The sequence below is a fragment of the Rhinatrema bivittatum genome, chromosome 2, assembly GCF_901001135.1.
Source record: "Rhinatrema bivittatum chromosome 2, aRhiBiv1.1, whole genome shotgun sequence".
Taxonomy (NCBI): domain Eukaryota; kingdom Metazoa; phylum Chordata; class Amphibia; order Gymnophiona; family Rhinatrematidae; genus Rhinatrema; species Rhinatrema bivittatum.
Genome location: NC_042616.1, coordinates 181,570,649 through 181,592,637, shown reverse-complemented (window position 1 = coordinate 181,592,637; position 21,989 = coordinate 181,570,649). Strand labels below are relative to the sequence as shown.

Here is a 21,989-nt window from a genome sequence, read left to right as displayed (position 1 = left end):
TTTCACATGGCCTCCCTGTCTGCTATCAGTTCAGTTCATAACAATGTCTTGAACTTGTTGGTAGGCCCTAACCCTGTGCTGTGGGAAATAGTCTTTTTGAGAAGCTAATTCAAATGACATGATCTCAAATCTTTCAGAAGCTTGGTTGAGAGATCTCATGATTAAAGTCACTGGCAAAGCAGATTTAGGGGCCAGTGCAGTAAACTGCATTAACATCAGCTGTTAACATATGTAAACGTGAAGGCCAATATTCAAAGGCATTTAGCCAGATAACTTGTGAGCTGTCTAGCTAATTGCCAACGTTTGAACATTTCTGGCACTTTTCCAGCTAAGGTTTAGCCAGATAAGTCATTATCCATCTATAATTTAGCTGAATAAAGTTGGGGGTATTCTGGTGACGAGCTGAGGTAGCCAAATAACTTATTCAGCTAACTCCAATAATTGGAGTTAGCTGAATAACTTATTTAGCTATGTCTAGATGTGACTTTGAGGAGATTTAAAGTTATCTGAGAACATGTTCCTGGATAACTTTAACTTAACCAGCGATATTGTTAAGCAGTGATTGCAGGAGGAGGAAAAAAGCTTTGGTGTAGGCCTTGTGCCCTAATCCCCCCACTTCCTACCACAGTGAAAACCAATGTAGGTTCTGCTGGCTGAAGCTTTGTCCCATCCCCAAGCTATGTATGAAACATTACAGGCTTTTAGTTCTGAGAAACCATCCTCCTCTTCCCCCCCCCCCTTCCCCCCAAAGTCCAAACAAAAAATGAAAGGCCCACAGCATAAGTCTACCCTCCTATCCCATCCCTTCCCCCCCTCCTCATCAAGTTCACTCTAACCGTTCCACCAAACCTGCACCTCCCCCAAATCTCTTTTGATGACTGGAAGAATCCACTCCCAGTGCATCTAATGTTGCTCTGACAGCAATGCTACATGCACCAGAAGTTTATCACTTATTCCATGCTCCCACTTTCCAAAAGAGGTTTGAGGGAGTGTGGGTGGGGCAGGAGCGTTAGAATAGGCTTGATGGATGGACTAACTTTGTTCAGGAATATTTAGCAGGATAAAATGTCCGGCTAACTTTAACTAGTTAATGTATCCATTTTCCCGGTTTTTGAACATTGACTTTGTGGTATTTAACATGCATATTAGCAGCTGATGCAAATGAGATACAAATGAGATACAGTATAAGTACGCAACTTAAAGTGGTCAGAAATGCAAACACTTAACTATACCTCCCTGAGGAGTATTAAGGTTTTAGCATTAATTATGCATTTATATTACGTTTTGTGCATTTTAACATATGCTATTTTTTGCTGCTCTAATAAGAAATCAGTTATTTAGCAGACTTTGGCTTCTCGTTACCTCATTAGCATAAATTTAGCATTAACATTAACACAAGCTAGGTTACACACATTAAGAGTGCTACATGTGTAATGCAGGCTTTTAACTCTTGTATTAATGTTAATGCAGTTTAGTAGGTATGTTGACTACGTAACCCACCCTGAATCTTGGAAAGTGCGGGATATAAATACTTTTTCAATAAACAAATAGATAGTATTTATTTATTTATTTTTGGTTTTTATATAGCGGAAGTTCCTGTATACAATACATATCACTCCGGTTCACAAATAACAGAGATAACTGTCGCCGGGGAGGCGGTTTACATGGAACATATCGAATAAAATGAACAGATAGGGGCGGATTTTAAAACGAGCGCGAATAGCCTACTTTTGTTTGCGCTCCAGGCGCAAACAAAAGTACGCTGGATTTTAGTAGATACGCGCGGAGCCGTGCGTATCCGCTAAAATCCTGGATCGGCGCGCGCAAGGCTATCGATTTTGTATAGCCGGCGTGCGCCGAGCCGCGCAGCCTACCCCCGTTCCCTCCAAGGCCGCTCCGAAATCGGAGCGGCCTCGGAGGGAACTTTCCTTTGCCCTCCCCTCACCTTCCCCTCCCTTCCCCTACCTAACCCACCCGCCCGGCCCTGTCTAAACCCCCCCTTACCTTTGTCGGGGGATTTACGCCTCCCGGAGGGAGGCGTAAATCCCCGCGCGTCAGCAGGCCTCCTGCGCGCCGGGACGCGACCTGGGGGTGGGTCCGGAGGGCGTGGCCACGCCCCCGGGCCGCCCCGGGCCATAGCCACGCCCCCGGAATGCTCCCGACACGCCCCGAAAACGCCGCGCGGTTCGGGCCCGCCCCCGACACGCCCCCCGACACGCCCCCTCCGAAAACCCCGGGACTTACACGAGTCCCGGGGCTCTGCGCGCGCCGGTAGGCCTATGTAAAATAGGCTTCCCGGCGCGCAGGGCCCTGCTCGCGTAAATCCGCCCGGTTTTGGGCGGATTTACGCGAGCAGGGCTCTGAAAATCCGCCCCATAATCTATAATAAAGTACAATCTAATTTGAAACAACTGAAATCAACTTAGAAAATAACTTGGAACATATAACTGACGCAAGATGAACATTACTTTATTGCTGTAAGACAAGGCTGGATGTTTGTTCTTCTTGCTTTTAGCTCTCTGGGAAAGCTTGATGGAAGAGCCAAGTCTTGAGTTTCACCTTGAAAGTAGTATGGCAGTACATTGATGAAATCACAAAAGAGCACTGTAATTCTCAACTTGTGCTGAAACATGATTGTAAAATGAAGTGATGGTCCTGACCCCCAGTAATATACCATTTTAATGTTTTCTTATGCTATATATTGTCCTTACCTGCATACTTTTCTTATTAATACAGTACTTACTATATGGGGTTAAACTATGCTTACATTTTTATTGATTTTATTTATTTATGAACTTTTAATATACGACATTCATAGAACACATCACGCTGGTTTACAATTAACTCAAAGAAAGGAAAATTACATTAAACGGGGGGGGGGGGCAAGGGGAGAGGAGAAGGGCTGGGAATGAGAAGGGACTAAGAGTAGAGAACTGAAACGAAGTAAAGAGGAGAGAGTGGAGAGGAACCAAAATAGCTATAGAAATTTACAATATTTACATTTTTGCCAGTAAAAATTGTGTCATTATCATAGTAAGCTGTTTCATTGCAGATTAAATTCTCTAATTTTCTTTGTTTTTTCTACCTCTATAAAGTCATGAAATAAAATGGTATCAATCTTAAACCAAACTGCACATAGTAATTAGCATGCAGTGATTAATATGTTATTGTTGGAATTCTGCGGAAGAAAATAGTCTCATGTATTTGTAAGTGATAAATATCCTTTATACATTAAGACTACACAAACAATTTATACATAGTTTTCAGATACAACAAAAAAGCTTCCAAGAAAAGCAAGGAATATTAATAAAAGATTTAAAAAAACGGAAGCTTCCAGAACTGGGTCAATAGGTTAATTACAAGCTTGCGAATGGCCTTGGAAAAATTCTTTATTGAATAAGGCCCAAAATGTTGTATCTATTCCAGATGTCACTATGCTGCTCTGCTTCTCACTTAACCAGCTACTGACTTCTAATTCTCATACACTGAGGGGGGGAGGGTGACCTGGCCTGTGTTAAAAGTGACACCTGGTAGCTGTATTGGAAGGAGCCCAGGTGTAGGACTGCTGGCCTCAGGTCCATTGCTGTAATGACCTGACTAGGAACATCTGGAGGGAGGGGCTATTAAAATAGGAAATTAAAATCCCTGGGTAGTTGTGAATTGAAGATTCATGTATGGCACCAGAATCCCCAGGCACTGGTTAAGACTGAGCTGGAAGAAAAAGAGAGAGGAAGAATTACCAGGCCAAAGGAAAAAGGAATGAAAAGTCATTAAAAGTTTGAAAAGCAAGAAAACTGAATTGGAAAAATGAGAAAAACAAAGAAGAGTCAGATGTTACAACTCAAGTTAGAGAAATAATTTATTTGAAAGAAATATTTTAAAAACTGGATGGATTTACAATAGGAGTTTGGGTTTTTCAAAAAATCTACAATTATTATACAAATGAGTGAAAGCATGCCACAGAATTGCTGCAGAATTTGCAAATTCTTGTCACAGACCTTAACCCTTAAGCTGCTGCAGAAAACCAGGGATGAAGGAGCAGTGGAGAAAGGGGGTTTTGTCTTATGTTTATGGTAATCTGAAAGAGGTGGCATAAAACACCCTGGCCTCATTTACACAAAGAAATATAGAACCATGACAGCAGAAAAAGACCATATGGCCCATCTAGTCTGCCCATCTATCCAATTTATGAACTCTTACAATTCCCATCACTTCCTCTAAGATCCCTTGCATTTATCCCATGCTTTCTTGAGTTCAGATACCACTTTGACTCTACCACTTCCACTGGGAGGCCATTCTATGCATCCACCAGCCTCTCTGTAAAGAAATATTTCTTAAGATTACTCCTGAGTCTACCCCCTTGACTCCTCATTTCAGAGCCTTCTTTCTGATGAAAGAGGCTAGCCTCCTGTGCATGGAAACCTTTGAGATATTTCAATGTCTCTGTCATATATCCCCTATCTCACCTTTCCTCAGGGGTATACATGATTAGATCTTTAAGTCCATTCCCATATGTTTTAGAACGAAGACCACGGACTATTTTAGAAGCTACCCTCTGGGTCGACTCCATCCTGTTTATATTCTTTTCAGAATTGTACACAGTATTCCATATGAGGTCTCACCAGGGATTTATCCAGGGGCAGTATCACCTCCATTTTTCTGCTGACCATTCCTCTCCCTATCCAGAGAGGTTCCCTCTTTCTTCTCCCCCCTGGAAATCAGAGCAGCAGGGTGAGTCCTAATTTTTGGACACCAGAATTTGGTGTCCAATTAGTTTCCATTGACATGTATTCCTGGCATTAGTTTCCCATTGACATGTATTCCTGGCATTCTAGCTAATGATTTGGGGATCCTATCATTTTATTTAGATTTTGTTGAGATTTTTGATTAACTAATGTTCCAGAGGCCTCATAATTCAGGACTTCCCAAACCCTGTCCTTGTGACTCTAACACCAATCAGGTTCTCGGTAAATCCACAATGAATGTGCATGAGATAAATTTGCATGCCCAGTGTCAATGGATTCAGATTGATGTCATGTAAATTAATTATACCTAATACCCACAAAAATGAGGACTACTATACCACTTAGAGAATATTCAAATCTAATAGTTTTTTTAAACAAGGGAATTAGTATCAGAATTATATGTGCTCAGTCGTTTGGCTCTTGCCCACAAAGGGCTGCAACCAACTTCGTGGTGGAAAAGCACTTTACTTAATGCCATTTACTAGTTCCCAATGATATATATTTTTTTAAATTCTTTTTTCATAAAATGAACATCTGTTCACTTATCTCAATTGTTGTTCCATAACGATGCCGTCACCTTCGTGTTCCTCTTATCATAACTCCAAATGACACCAGAGTGTGTTCACAATTCACCCAAGCATTTGCTCATGCTGTGCTTTTAAATTTTGCGACAATAAAAAGCTATCCGAACTCCCAACATTGCAATGTTTCGGCGGTTAGTATCGCCTGCTTCAGGGGATTCTTCCTAACAAAAACACAACACTCTTAATAATACTCTACCCCTTCAAATTGTTTTATTCTTATTATGCATTATATGGCTTCATGACTACCTGGACTTACTCATTTTCTCGGCCGCTCTCGGCTCAACCCCGCAGCACAAAAGAAACGGTGCTCCTCATTCGGAATTTTTCTCTCCGGAACTGCCGCTTTTAAACAGCAACAGAACCCGGTTCTCATTAAAGTCAATGGAGGAAGTATTTGCAGCCTATTTTTGGCTGCAGAATTGGGGTTTTATTATCAATTTTGATGAAACTTCTGGGGACCAATCATCAGAACAACAAAACAGCTCCAAGGTACTTAGACTGTGGCAAAGTGGCACCAAAATATCATGAATAGCCTAAGGTACTTTAAAGGGGCAAAGGGGTACCAGGAGTGGCAAGAAGAGTGCTTTGAAAGAGGCGCAAAGCAGCAGCTTCAAAAGAGAGCACTGATAAGAGATGCATGAACCCTCAAAGGCAGCACGACAGGCAAAGCGGCAAGACAAGTGGCATCGACATCCTACAGCACAAAGAAGGAGGAACATAGCAAGCAGAAAGACTAGCACCAACACACTGAGCAACCATGATAGTGGCCAGAACACCACAAGGAGTTGAGTGAGTCATCTGGTGTATGGCAGCAAGGCACAAAGTAGATACAGGTTGGCTACACCCGGGGAGAGTTCCCTTTCCTTTGTGCAGGAAAGGGCTCCCTAGAATGGGTTCGCCCCAAGAGTGGGATGTTTCCGTTGGCGTCTAATGAGCTCTCGCTGGTCTTTTAAAATCTGGTAGAGTTAGCAGATATACAAAAGAGAATTTTCAAGGCCGAGGCGGAGGAGGTTACCATGTAAACAGCGGTTCAACATGGGTCAGAGGGTAGATACAGGCTGGCTATACCTGGGGAGAGTTCCCTTTCCTTTGAGCTGGGAAGGGCTCCCCGGAATGGTTGGCCCCTAGAGTGGAGCACAAGCCTTCAAAGTGTAGCGACCTGGAGCAGGGTCTCACTGTGAGCATGGTCTCACTGTGTTGTGTTTGCCACAGTCTAAGTACCTTGGAACATTGGTCAACAGGTGGTAAGAGAGAGTTCCCGTTCCTTTGATCAGGAAAGGGCTCCCTGGAATGGGTTGGCCCATAGAGTGTATAATGGTACAAATTGTTAGGATTTAAGCATTTGTAAACAGATCATGACTTCATAAGCAAGACGGAGGATGTTCTCTTCTCTGCCCTGAAACTAAAGTAAACTGTTTGTTTTATGTTAAACAATTTTATTAAGTGCAAAAAGGAATAGTACAACAAAAAAAGACAGAGATATATTTCAGTTTTCAATTATATCCCCACGAATAACAACAATTCAATGTCTCCAAGCATCCCCCCTAGAATCCCCACCCCCTTCCCTAACCCGCCCCTTTTCATCCAGGTTGTATTAAATCCTTATTACATTAGATCCCGCGAAACTGTTTGTTTTATTTAAGGATCCATGCTGTGAAGGATTACTAGTTTGAATTGCAGAGACTGAGGTTTCCCTTTGCAACAAGGGTTCAGCCGTTAGGACTGGACATAAGGCTTAGATGAACAGGCACAGCAGTTGAGGAAAGAGGTCAAGCCCACGTAGGGACATAAGGCCTGGACGGACAGGCACAGCAATCGAGTCAAACCCTTGTAGGGACATAAGGCCTGGATGAACAGGCACAGCAATCGAGGACAGAGGTGAATCCCACATAGGGACATAAAGCCTGGACAGAGAAGCACAGCAATCGAGGTCAAACCCTTGTAGGGACATAAGGCCTGGACGGACAGGCATAGCAATCGAGGTCAAATACTTGTAGGGACATAAGGCCTGGCAGACAGGCAAAGCAATCGAGGTCAAACACTTGTAGGGACATAAGGCCTGGATGGACAGGCACAGCAATTGAGGTCAAACACTTGTAGGGACATAAGGCCTGGACGGATAGGCACAGCAATCGAGGTCAAACACTTGTAGGGACATAAGGCCTGGACGGAGAAGCACAGCAATCGAGGTCAAACCCTTGTAGGGACATAAGACCTGGAGAGACAGGCAAAGCAATCGAGGTCAAACACTTGTAGGGACATAAGGCCTGGACAGACAGGCACATCAATCGAGGACAGAGATGAATCCCATGTAGGGACATAAGGCCTGGACGGACAGGTACATCAATCGAGGACAGAGATGAATCCCATGTAGGAACATAAGGCCTGGACGGACAGATACAGCAATCAAGGACAGAGTCAATCCCACCTAGGGACATAAGGTCTGGACGGACAGGCACAGCAATCAAGGTCAAACACTTGTAGGAACATAAGGCCTGGACAGACAGGCACAGCAATCGAGGTCAAACACTTGTAGGGACATAAGGACTGGATGGACAGGCACATCAATCGAGGACAGAGATGAATCCCACGTAGGGACATAAAGCCTGGATGGACAGGCACAGCAATCGAGAACAGAGATGAATTCCACGTAGGGACATAAAGCCTGGATGGACAGGCAGAGCAATTGAGGTCAAACACTTGTAGGGACATAAGGCCTGGATGGACAGGCACAGCAATCTAGGTCAAACCCTTGTAGGAACATAAGGTCTGGACGGACAGGCACAGCAATCGAGGTCAAATAGTTGTAGGATCATAAGGCCTGGACGGACAGGCATAGCAATCGAGGTCAAATACTTGTAGGGACATAAGGCCTGGACGGACAGGCACAGCAATAGAGGTCAAACACTTGTAGGGACATAAGGCCTGGACGGACAGGCACAGCAATCGAGGTCAAATACTTGTAGGATCCTAAGGCCTGGACGGACAGGCATAGCAATCGAGGTCAAATACTTGTAGGAACATAAGGTCTGGACAGACAGGCACAGCAATCGAGGTCAAACACTTGTAGGAACATAAGGCCTGGACGGACAGGCACAGCAATAGAGGTCAAACACTTGTATGGACATAAGGCCTGGACAGACAGGCACAGCAATCGAGGACAGAGGTGAATCCCACTTAGGGACATAAGACCTGGACGGACAGGCACAGCAATCGAGGACAGAGTCAAATCCCACGTAGGGACATAAGGCCTGGATAGACAGTCAAAGCAATCGAGATCAAACACTTGTAGGAACATAAGGCCTGGACGGACAGGGACAGCAATACAGGATAGAGTCAATCCCACCTAGGTACATAAGGCCTGGACGGACAAGCACAACAGTCGAGGACAGAGGTCAAACCCTTGTAGGGACATAAGGCTTGGACAGTGGAAGGACAGGTACAGCGTTTCAGGTCAGGCCTTATAGGGACGTACGGCCTGGACAGTGGATGGTCAGGCACAGCGTTTCAGGTCAGGTACATGTGCTGCAGTGCTTATATTTTCTGGAGCATAGGAGGCAGTTGGAGCTGCTGCAAGGCTTTCAATTGCTTTTATTTATCTTGCCATTCACAGGGAAAATTTGGAAACCCAAGCAAAGGCAGGTTTACTTTCAAAAACACTAGGATTTCCATCAACTCTGGTGCCAGCCTTGAGTGGTGAGGGTTCATGATATCCCTTGTCATTGGAAAGACATGTTCACTGGGCACCCTGGTTGGTGGACATGACAGATATCGCTGAGCCACTTTGGCTAGTTTTGGTCAGATAGTGGACTTGTGTGCCCAATATGCCAGTGGATCTGTCTGCATGTTCTCTGTCGGCTCTGAGAGATACCGTGTCACTGATAGCTGTGCTGGTGTCTCCTTTGCTTGGGTGAGCTGAGAGTCACTCATGCCAGCTGCTTTCTCTCTCGCCCATCGCACAACAGATGAATCTTTATGGGCAACATGCCTTTGGCGTTCTGAAGTGGAGGAGGAGGAGGTACTATCTGTTGCTGACAGAGTGCTGCTCCTGCTTGGGCTAGGAGCACAACTCTCTGAAGTGCCCGCTATTTCCACCTCTGCTTCATGCCTAATCTGTCTCTGCCTATGGCGCTCCTGTTCATGGACTTTTTGTAACAGCAGGTCCTTCACCAATAAGAGATAATCTTATTGTAGGGCAAGTTTCCCTTTCACACGGGGAACACAGACTGTGGCGAGCATGTATCTGTTCTCTTCTGTTAAAGGCCTTAATCTCTCTTGCACCAGCTGCTGCAAAATGTCCAGACAATGCAGCACCTCAACTGTCATTCCCTCTTCCTGTTTAAAGGCCTCCAAATGTTCATCCAGGAGATTAACTATAGGGATGATGTCAGCCAAGGTGGCACTTCTGGAACTCAGCTCCTCCGTGACATCCTTGAAGGGCTGCAGGATTTTTACCAGCTGACTCGTGACTAACCAATCATGATGCCCTAGGGGATTCTGCACACCTATATCCATTGTACCAGAAAGTTCATGAAGGGGTGTCTGCAGCTCCACTAACCTCTCCAGCATCATAAAGATGGAATTCCACCGGGTGGCAATGTCTTGAAAGAGACGCTTGTGAGGCATCTCCAAATCAGTCTGCTTTTGTCTGAGAACCTGCCCCGCCTTCATACTTCTGTGGAAGTGCGCTGCTATGTTCCTGCACTTCTGTATTGAGCTATGCAGCTATTCATTCTCTTTGTCATTGGAATCCAACCCCAGAGCTGACTTCACTACCAGGTGCAGAGTGTGTGCAAAACATCAGATGTTCTTAAAGTGCCCGTCTTTTATTGCCTTAACCATGTTTGCCCCATTGTCTGTGACAAAGAACCCTGCCTGAGGATTCCTGTCTCGCTGGTGTAGTTGCCAGCCCTCTAGCATCTGTCGGATGCATGCTAGAATATTGGCTGCGGTATGGGCCTGGTCCGTCAGGTGGGTGTGCGGTAAAGCCCACCTCCACCCTGATACTTGTTCAGTAATAGATCTTCTGGCTGCCCTTGCCTCAGCCAGGTCCCACCAGTGTGCTGTCAGAGAGAGGTAAGAGTGTGCAGCATTCATGGTGGTCCAGATATTGCAGGCGAAATGCACTCTTCCCTCTGCCTTAGCTAGCAGCATTTGCATGCGACTGTGACACTGCTTGTACAGGCTGGGGATGACCTTTCTGCTAAATGTGGTTCTGGAGGAGATTTTGTAATTTAGAACTACGACCTTCAGAAAACGCTTGAAACCCACATTCTCCACTAACTGCAAGGGCTGGTCATCAAGGGCAATCATTTCCCCAATGCTCCTGGTTACAACTGTTGAGGCTGCCTGCCTCCTACCCCAGGATAACATTGCCGCACTCCACCCCATTTCCTCCATGGTGGGTTGTCACTTCTGCCACATGTCAGGGGTTTGCTGGCCTGCCACCTGACTGCTAGAAGGTGATGAGGGCGTGGGCTGACTCTGCTGCTTTTGAACCACTTTACGCTGCTTGGAAGGGTCCCCTGACTGGTACTGGCACCATCCCCAGTTGGCAGTAATCTTGTTGGGTGTTGCCTGTTCATATTATGCGCCATGCCAAAATTAGATAGATGTCCCATTTGCTTGCCTCCGCTAATATCCCTGGCGCAGTAATTACACCGAGCAAAACGCAGGTCATCTGTCACTTTAGTGGCTCCAGATCGCAGATGTCTTTTGTGATCCACCCTTCTCTAAAGCCTTGGGGGTGGATGCTGGCACTGGATCTGAGGTAGTGGGTGCACCCTGAGAAGCAATGCCAGGGGCCTCAGTCACACTCTGTGCTTGTGCTGACTGCTCTTCCTCCTCCTCCTCCTCAGTTTCATCTCTCCTCTGCTGCACTGAAGTGGAGACTAAGACAGGACTAACTGATCCTCCTAAAGCTTCGTCAGCTATTACTTCTTCCGTTTCAGATGAGAATCTCACACAAAATGATTCTTCATCTGAATCAGAAGCAAACAGTGACTGCGCTACATTGTCAACGCTAAGTGTTAGTCGAGACTACTGTCCCCCTGCTGCTTTTGGCTGTCGACATTTTGTCTGGCATGACTCAGCCTCCCCTTCCCTCACCTCCAAAATTACAGGGCCAGAAACAGGTGGTGGCGATGCATCATGGTCCGATTTTATTTTTTTCTGGATGGAACTGCCTGCCCCTACAAAGAGTTTAGATTGTGGCAGGTGCCTTTTTAACTTTAATGTGGGAGTGGCACTAGTGTCTTTTGAAGTGCTTCCTCTGCCAGTCCCAATCACTCGACTACATCTAGCTTTCCCTGACATTATGGATTTAATGTCACTGCCTAGTGCCTACTGGCTGCCCACTGTCATAGTGCCTTGCTATGCACTAATGTAACATGTGTGGTGTGCACACACACGCAGCTTGCTTGTAAGCACAAAAGAGGCAGTCTGGGGATTTCACTGCACAGACCGTCCCAATAATAAAGTTCAGTCTGTTTAACTACCCACTGCCCACTGAAGCCCAGTGCACAGAGAGACGGAGTTGAATTAAACAAACTCAGTTTAAAAAAGCTGGAATTGTTGGCACAGCAGGAAAATCGATGAAATATATTTTCCAATGCAAATTCTAGCAAAATTGACTATATCTCTCCCAGCCACAACACCCAAATCGTGCTTGCTTGCAGCCTAGCCCAGAGGGTGAATGAAAAAAAATGGCACTGCTAGCAACTTCTCTCCTTTGCACACAGAGACCATCTCAGATCACCTAAATAATAAACTGCTTAAAACACAAACTGGGCTAGCTGGCACTGCAGCCAAATAAAGAATAAATAGCTTTTTTTTTCTCTTTACTAACTAGCCTAGCTCTCAGTGCAGTCTCCTTCCACAAAGCCCACCTCCCCACACCACCCCTGCAAAGAAAGTACGTGGCACACCTTGAGCTGAAGTATATATAGTGCTGGGTCATCAGTAAAATAGTCACCGAGCACTGAATGAAAGTGCGAATGGCTGCATTCAGTGCATTTCACAAAATGTAAGCGCTGATACGCTGCATTCCGGTATCCGTGCCAACCTGTCCGACCCTTTCCTTTGAGTCACTGATGACTCACAGGAAAGAGCTGGTTTTGGCTCTGGATACAGTGAAATGGCGTCCTTTGGGGCGGAGTTTAAAAGGGTTATGCGCGTAACCCTTAAAAAAAACCCCCCTGTGTGCGCCGAGCCCTGGGACGCGCGTATGTCCTGGGGCTTGCAAAAATGGGCAGTCCGGGGGCGTGGCCGAGTGCCCCGACACAGCGGCTTGTGTTGGGGCCTACAACAAAGGTAGGGGGGATGATTTAGTTAGGGCTGGGAGTGGGTTAGATAGGGGAAGGGAGAGGAAGGTGGGCGGGGCCAAAAAAAGTTCCCTCCGAGGCCGCTCTGATTTCGGAGTGGCTTTGGAGGGCATGGGGAAAGCCATCGGGGCTCCCCTCGGGCTCGGTGCGCGCAAGGGGGTGCACCCCCTTTGTGCGCCGACCCCAGATTTTATAGGAATTAAAATTAAAATCGGCCCCTTTGATTTCAAATGGCAGAGAAGAAAAGCGCGCGCAGTGTGCCACGCAATGAATGAAACGGATGATAAGTCACATTTGTGGGGAGTCACGATACGTTTCGCCTCCCCACGAATCTAATGAATAGGGACATATACATTGCGGATTGCCAATATGGCGAAAACGAATGCACACCCCTAATTGGTACCCACATGTACCACAACAGCAAGCTCCTCCCCAGCATTCTTTTTTTTTTTTGTCTTTCAAAAAAGCTTTATTTAAATTTATGGTTAAACAATTTTTATTAGGTTTTTCTTTTATCATAGAAATACAACACTGAGGAGGGGTTGACTCTGGTCCCTCCTCAGATATTCAAGACATAATTCAACAACCCAATTGAAAACTTCCCCCTTCCCCCCCCCCACCCCACACAGAGTTGTAGAATTCCCCCCAAAGAAGCTTCAACTTAAATAAGCTAATCATTAACTACAAGGCTACGTGCCCGATGTGTTAGAGACTGTAAGTAATTTTGCCACACCTTCATAAAACGCTGTCTACTGCGGGGCGACGTCTGAGAGGCCAAGGCTTCCATTGTCATCAATTCATGAAAAAGATTCCTCCAGGCCCAAAATGATGGATTGTCAGGGGACCTCCAGACTGAAAGAATCACTCTCTTCCCCACCAGACTTGCTTTATGCAAAAGCATGCATGAACCAGGATCGCGCATGCGAATTGGCGACACACACCCAAACAACCACCACAAAGGGGTAATGGGTATTACAACATCCAACAATTCTGCCACATAGCCGGCTAATCTGCTCCAAAAATGCTGTATAGCTGGACACGTCCAAAAAACATGAGATAAAGACCCCCGATGACTCCCGCAATGGGGGCAGTCAGAAGAGGACATAAGAACATAAGAAAATGCCATACTGGGTCAGACCAAGGGTCCATCAAGCCCAGCATCCTGTTTCCAACAGTGGCCAATCCAGGCCATAAGAACCTGGCAAGTACCCAAAAACTAAGTCTATTCCATGTAACCATTGCTAATGGCAGTGGCTATTCTCTAAGTGAACTTAATAGCAGGTAATGGACTTCTCCTCCAAGAACTTATCCAATCCTTTTTTAAACACAGCTATACTAACTGCACTATTGTTTGCTGAAAAGCAGCCTGTGGCGACACATAAGCCCTACTTAAAAATCTATATTGCAGCTTCCTATAATACATATTGTTGGAGATCCTGGTTATATGTCGAAAGCAAGTCTGTAAAATAGTCTGGGTAAGAACAAAGTCCCCGTCCTTATTCCAACGAGTTTCCAGTATTATACATACATTCTTTTCCGTGCATTTTTGTAATTTTTTATAGTACTGAGAGAGAGACGGGGCCTGTGTTTTCGTGAACTCAAATATGGCCTCTATTGCAGAGCCCACGGATGGGTCCCTGTAAGTGGCAGGAATTGCTCGCAAATAATGTGTAATTTGAATAAATGGAAAAGCATGTGTGATGTCAAACCCATAATTAGCTTGGAAATCCTTAAAAGAAATGATATCCCCTGTAGGTGTCCACAAATGTCCCAAGTGTGTGAGACCTCTATCTTCCCATCTTCTAAAAGGTGAAGAGTGAGTACCTGGAGTAAAATCCAGATTCCCCACTATTGGGAGGAAATAGGCACACTGAACAGGTAATCTTAGTTGCTTCATCAATCGTCGCCAAGTCAGTCTCAGTGGGCGTATCAACACTATCTTGGCCAAAAACGACGGAAGCGACGCTGCCAAGGATTGAACAACATAGGCCGGCGCTACTGGAAATGTCAAAGCGGCATCTGCATAAAACGGGGCATGGACAGAGGTAGTCATGATCCAATCTCGGATCAACCTTAAATTACAAGCCATATTATCGTCAACTAGGTCTGGGACTCCCAACCCTCCCTTACCCCACCGCATCCTCAACCAGATTAATGGGATACGCGCTTTCCCCCCTCTCCAGAGAAACTTCCGAAGTGCACTATCTAACCGCCGAATATCCGTATTCTTTAACACCAACGGGAGGTTTTGGAGAAGATAAAGCCAGCGGGGTAAAATAATCATTTTAAACAGATTTACCCGGACCACCAAAGAAAGAGGCAATCGACTCCAAATTGCCAGCCTATCCATGGTAGTCTGCAGTTTCTGTGGTATATTAGCCTGATATACACATTCAGGATCATTGGGCAATGTAACTCCCAAATACGATATTGAATCTCCAGCCCATTGCAAAGGGAAAGTGCCCGGCCAATTAGCAATAAGAGTGGGCGGGTAAGCTAAAACCGAGAATTTAGATTCATTCAGACGAAGGCCCGAAAATCTACCAAATTCCTCTATCATAGTCAATAATGGAGATAGGGAGTTCAAGGGATCAGTAATAAAAACCAGCAGATCGTCCGCAAAGGCCACTCCTTTGAATATGCGAGACCCAAACCGCACCCCTCTTATACTACAATTCTGATGAATAGATAATAGGAGTGGTTCTAATTGTAGAATAAATAATAACGGGGATAGCGGGCAACCCTGCCGTGTACCTCTTGTCACCATAAAGGACTGCGACTGTGCTCCATTCGCCCATATAATCGCACACGGATCCCTATATAATAACTTCACCGCTTGTAAAAAAAAACCCATCAAACCCCATTGTTTCCAAGGTAAAAAATAAATATCGCCACTCCACTCTATCAAACGCTTTTTCTGCGTCAAAACTGATAACTAAATGAGGTTGATCCAGCTGCCGGCAGATAGTCTGGGCAATCAATACTCGACGAATATTCGCCAAAGCATACCTTTGCCGAACAAACCCTACTTGATGATCTCCCACTAGGGTTGGTAAGACCGTAGCCAGTCGCTCCGCCAAAATTTTTGCCAGTATTTTATGGTCGACATTTAACAACGAGATCGGACGATATGATTCCGGCCGCAAAGGATCCTTTCCCGCTTTAGGAATTAACGTAATTAATGCTAAGTTTTCATTTGGGGGAAAGGAACCACCCTGAATCATTTCCGTGTAGTTCACTGCCAAGGGCTTTGCTATTTGATCTACGATCGTTTTAAAAAATTCTGCCGTGTAACCATCTGGACCTGGCGCCTTTAAATTTAGACAAACCCTTTATCACCTTTGCCACCTCCCCTTCTTCTATGGGCTGATTAAGTAGCTCCCGTTGAGCCAATGTCAAAGACGGAAGGGGCAATTTGGAACAATATGCAGCACTAGCCTCATCGGCCCCTCCGCCCGATGTATATAAAGCTGAGTAAAATTCCCGAAAACCCTCCAAAATGCCGGGTGTATCACGTATCACTTTATTGGAGGAAGTTCGCAGCGCTGGAATGTAACGATTAGTCCTAGTGGACCTTATCAGGTTTGCCATCGTGCATCCTGACTTATTACTATACTGAAAAAGATGAAACCGATAGTACATAAAGCTCTTCTTTGCCCTTTGATGTGAAAGGGTATTAAGAGCTGACGGTAAAGAACGATACGTTGCGCGGGCCTCTTCATCACCACCCCTGGCTAATCGAGTCCTCGCTCCCCGCAACTGCCTATTCAGCAACAATATGCGCCGATCCATGGCCTTTCTACGATGAGAGATATAAGAGATAATATCCCCCCTTAACACAGCCTTAGCCGCGTACCAAAACAACACCGGCTGAGAAGTATGTAAATAAGTTCTAAATTTGGTGTCGTTCGCCAAATAATAAGGATAACGCCAAATCTTCGCCAAAGAGTTTCCACTGGTAAACTTAAGCTCTATCCTAATAGGTGTCTATATGCGCATCCGTTACCAGAGGAAATGCGTGATCACTAAGCAAAAAGTAATCAATTCGGGACTGGGACGCATGCGCTCGCGACACATGTGTGAAATCTCGCTCCCCTGGATGAAGTAAGCGCCAAACATCTAATAAATGAAGCGTGCACTCTAAAAGTTGGGGTCCTCTGCCCACGCCCCGCTCCCTCCCCCGTGTCTCCGAAGTATCCATGGCAGCATCCCTTACCGTGTTAAAGTCACCGCGCATTTAGTTCATGAAAAAACTTGGGCTATATGTGTTTGGTGCGTACATATTGCATAGGACTACTGTCCTACCCCATAACTACACGATCAGAATGAGATACCGCCCCTGGAGGTCCACTATCTCCTTGTGTATTTTAACGGGAAGTTTTTTATGTATTAAAATGGCAACACCAGCGGTCCTCGATCCCAGCACTCTTTTTAAAATCCTATCTAGGTAATATGTGAGGTCTGCTACCTTTGCACCAGACAGGCAGTTTACCAAATGATCCTCATGCCCACCAACCACCCAGTTATCTACATTTCTAATGACTGAATTGCCAGTTATAATGGTAGTCCTAACCCTTACTTCCTAGGCACATGCACTGGAGGCACATTCTCAGACTGAGAGGATAAGGCATCAGATGGCAGGCAGGTCCTAGCTATCTAAGATCACTTCCTGCTGCAACTTGGAGATGGTCTCTTACCAGGTGACCGCTCCTCCAAATAAGGGCTACTTGACTGAATTTGGGACCGCTCTACTTTATCCCTGAATGTCTCATCTAGGCTCCTTTCTCTCTGCCTCAACTCCTCCAGGTCTGCCACTCTGGCCTCTGGAGATGGGGCTCATTCTCTGAGAGCTGGGAGCACTTTGCATCTTGTGCACACATACAACTGCTCATCAACAGGTAGATAATCATACATTTGGCACGTGATGCAAAAGACTGGATAGCTCTCTTCTCTGTTGCACTTCTGTCTGCATCTTAATTTTATTGAATTGCTGAAGAATTTTTTTAAGCCGTTTAAGTAGTGGGAATGTTTAATCAAATTTTTAAAAAACTTAAGTATATTAGGTATGCTTTGTACTAGTTTGTCAATAACCTGCAATCGGACTAAAATTAGTCAATTATTAAAAATCTGAGTTAATGGAGTTTGTAAATCTTTAATTGACTCTTATTTTGAATATTTTCCTCCTAATAGGGGTAACATCTATTTTTCAAAAAAAATGTGACTGAGATGGTTGGGACATGGAGAGGGTGGAGATTTGTCCAGGAACTAGCTCTCACTCCTGAGAGCAAGTAACTTTTGCAAACTCTCAAAATTACTTTCCCAGCACACAAATATACACTCTGAATTAGATTTAAACCTTAAACTGCATACAAGGTTAATTAAAGTTCTTACAATAATTTCCCAACATTCAAGTACATACTTGAACTACACATAGGATTAATTCAAGCTCTCAAAATACATCCATCCACAGAAATTTACAAACATAGGACTCAATGAGCCATGTCTCTATGATAGCAAATATAATCAGGTTTGCCTCTGCCATTAGGACTTGCAGATCTGAAATTTTATTGCCTAGTAGACCATGGATATTTCTGCTCATAACTTTCCAGTTATTGCTCCTTAGGTTGCTTTTATTCCAAATAGCCTTGTACTGCTCATACCTATCCTGTTACTCAAGAGACGTTTAGTGAGCTCATCATGGTTTTTTTGATTTCCCCAGAATTACTCTTTGTTCATTGGGGTGACAGCCCAAGTTTATTCGCTTATGTCCACCATACCCCTCTTCTAATTTAAATGCCTGTTGATGTGAAATCTGAATTTCTCACTTAGAATCTTTTTTTCTATGCATAGAAAGATGCAATATAGTCTTGTTCTTTGCTTCAGCTTTTGAGCCACATATTGAAGTCAGCCATAAAACATAGCCTTTCCCCTCTCTTACCATGAAAAAAATTGGAGGATTCTAAATGTCCTCAGTCTAAGTGGATACCTAAGAGTGATAAGAGTGAACTCTGAGATTTCCAACACTTTCTTCCTCTCTTCTTGTTATGGGAAGGAAAAGAAAAGCTAAGATTAGAGACTATACAATTCAGATTTTGTTCACCACTTGGTCCCACTTGATTTGTAGTTTTGCTCTTCAATGATTGAGACTGGTTCAGGCAGTATTCTGCATGTGGGTGAGATGACATCATCACCAAGTGCTGTAGCTGCATTCGTCCTTGAGGCTCAGGATCTGCCGACTCTACTTCAGGGGTTCCTTCGACTTTGTGCTGTTGCAGTGGAGTTCCCAACCACGCTTGCTAGGGGGGGGCCATGGATGGAGAGCAATGTCTGGAGATTCCTATGAAGAAGAGTTTGAGAGCACTGGCTTCTTCTAAGGCATGTATGGGGCTGCTGCCATGGCTGCAAACTGGGACAAGTGAGGAGGAGGCTTCTGCAGTTGAGGGAGTAGGTTGGTGTAGTTTCATCTTACCAAAGTTGGCTCCAGAGTCCCTGCTGCATGCCAAAGAAGGAAATCTGCCATGGATGGTTTTCCTGGTGTTTCTGGAGGATTTTGGCTCAGTCTCTGGCACAAGTTGAAGGGATTTTGGCTGGGTGTGTGACCCCCAACCCTTCTTTTCATCAGATGCAGTTTCTAGATTTGAAGATTATGACAACTTGTGGAGTAACATTCTTCTCAGCTAAGTCTTCTGTCTTCACAAATTTATTTACTTCAGTCATCAAAGGCTGCTCTGGTTAAGGAAACTGCATTTATTGGGGGTAGAGTTGAGGCCTTGGAGAATAACATTATATATACGAACCTTCAAATGTTGAAGTTTTCTAGATTTAAATTCATGACTCTCTGAGACTGTCAAAAATATTTTTTGGAAATTTTGAAAATTTCCTTGGAGTAACCACCTCCCCTAAACAAAGTTTATTATTTGTTTGTGGCTAAAAGATTTGAGAATACACAGGATGGTGGGATTGATCTTTTAGTATCTGCAGATAGTTTAGGGTATACATGATGGGCAGTCACTGAAATGAGTTTGAGTCAGCAGCCACAGGGGACAGCCATAACATGCATTACCTTGAAAAAGAAAACAAATATAGAAACGTTTCTTAAACAGCAGAATATCGTAGTGAGTTTCAGGTCAACACTAGCAATGTTGCAGAAACAGAAACTTGTAACCCTCTGGAAAAGCCATAGTAAGGGCTAGTAATATGCTAGTAAAGGCACAGTAAGGAGTAGCAATGTATGGGTATGGGTATATGTGATATGTTGCTAGCAGCCTAATGCTGTAACCACTGCAAGGTATTCAGTCTTTGCAGCATTTCCATGTAAAAGCTGTTTCATTGAGCTCTTATATATGCCAGTAAATGCTTGATTACAGAAGCAGGGGAAGACTATGGGCAACATTAAACAAGTAGGATTTTTTTAAATGCTACGTCAAAGCAAAACATTTATATCTTTCCAGACATATTTTCATAGGCCTTTTTCAAAGGCCTGCGGCCACTCGCATATCTCCTGGTACAAGCAGAAGAACGGCTTCAGCAAAAAGGGGCGGACCGGGGGCAGGATCTGGGTGGGGCATGGGCGGGGTGTGAGAGGGCCGGAACAGTGCATGTTGGTATCAGACTGGAACGCGCAACCTGCTGCTGCACGGCAGAGTGGGTAAGTAGTGAAATAAAAAAAAAAAAAAGATAGAGGGGTTTTAGGGGTTGGGGACGGATAGGGGAAAAGGGAGGCAGGTTAGCTAGGGCACTGGGAGAGAACTGGGGAAAGGGCCTATCGCGTTGCCATGCACTTCTTATAAAATTCCCCCCCCCCCCCTTGTGCGTGTGGGTAGCGGATTTTATAACATTCATGCATGGGCGTGCGCATGTTATAAAATCGGCACATCCATGTGCGTGTGCCGGGAACCGCGTGCACATGTTCGCCTGCACATGGGTTTAAAAATCTATCCTTAACTGTGCAGAGCCAGAGATGATACTTTTATTAGGCTGATGAACTTTTAAAAACACAAGCTTTCGAGAGGACTTATTTTCATCTGATTGCTGTGTACTATATATGAAGGTTGGTAAGGTGGTTACCAGCGAGGAAAGACACGTGATTCATCTTTAGATGAAATTACCTTCACTTCTGTATGTAACTGTCATGGAGATCACTCACTGTTAAGCAGAACATAGTAGTAAGGTTACAAACTTTCAAATGATTAAATGCAATATTATTTTTAGATAATGCCCTTTCACTGTAATTTAGAAACTAGCATAAATGAGGTCCATATTCAAATGCTACTTATCTGGCTACATTCAGCGGTTGTCACTTAGTTGGATAAATCACATATTCGGCTAAGTATTTAGCTAGATAGTCAGTGGAGAAGCATGGACATAACTGGGTGGCACTGCTTATTCAGCTAATATACAGTAGCAGAATAAGTAGTGATATTCAGACTCATCTGTTTAAGTCTAATGTGCAAAGAAAAATATTGACCTTAAAAAGTTTTTACTTCATTAAATATTATATAAAAATATTTTTGTCACTTTTTGAAATATATAAAATAAATGTAGTGTAAAATCTTTAACTCTCAGTCTGTATCCTTACAGATTGAAAAACTACAAATCATGAAGGTTATAACCTGAATGGTCCAAACAATTGATCCAAAAAAAAAAAAAATCCTTGGAACGGTAAACAAATTCTGGTGGTCTTATAATGTTCTGAGTGGTGCTCTCCCTTGTTGCTGCTATGAGCACAGGCAACTCTTCGTTTACAAAATAGCTGTTATGTTAATGACTCCCTTCAACAAAGCTCCCCTTGTTTCGCTGGACTGATACAACGCTATGTAGGCATCAAAAAAAATGTGCTAAGAGTGCTTACACGCAACTTCCTCTCCTCTGTTTTGAAACATAGCCTTCCTTTCTCCAGATTTCTAACCTTGTTATGATTTTTATTGGTTAGAAATATATGTGTATATATAAATATCTTGCTATTTAAGGAACAATTAAATTGCATTTCAGCATCAATAATTGTGACTATCTTTCTTTCTTTTTTTTTTTTTTATTAATAGGGTGGATCTGGCTATCAAGGGGAAAAGGTATGATTTGAAAACAAAATTTGTTGCAGGCAAATGTGATATTTATGCAGGCCTTTAAAAATAGAAAGAAACAGAAGGGGTTGCGGAAACTGTAGCTCTGCACGGGGGCTTGACAATTATTAAATTGTCAAGCTGATAATTCCATAGGGGAGAAGCGCAGGCTTCTTGGAATTGTTACAATGCTTGGCATTCTTTGCATGAAATGGATGTCCAAGACTGTAGTGGCTCCCCCACGCCTTGCATTACATAACATTCAGGCTAGCCAAGGAA

At 44.2% G+C, this 21,989-nt stretch overlaps 1 protein-coding gene across 2 annotated transcripts in view; it reads left to right on the top strand.

Annotated features, from left to right (window-relative positions):
• Positions 1-21,989, top strand: part of COL28A1 (collagen type XXVIII alpha 1 chain) — a 352,774-nt gene that overhangs the window by 33,639 nt on the left and 297,146 nt on the right. For both annotated transcript variants that reach the window (XM_029588942.1, XM_029588943.1), the window contains exon 8: positions 21,693-21,719. In XM_029588942.1, coding sequence (XP_029444802.1) covers positions 21,693-21,719 — 27 coding nt within the window. The remainder of the gene's footprint in view (positions 1-21,692; positions 21,720-21,989) is intronic.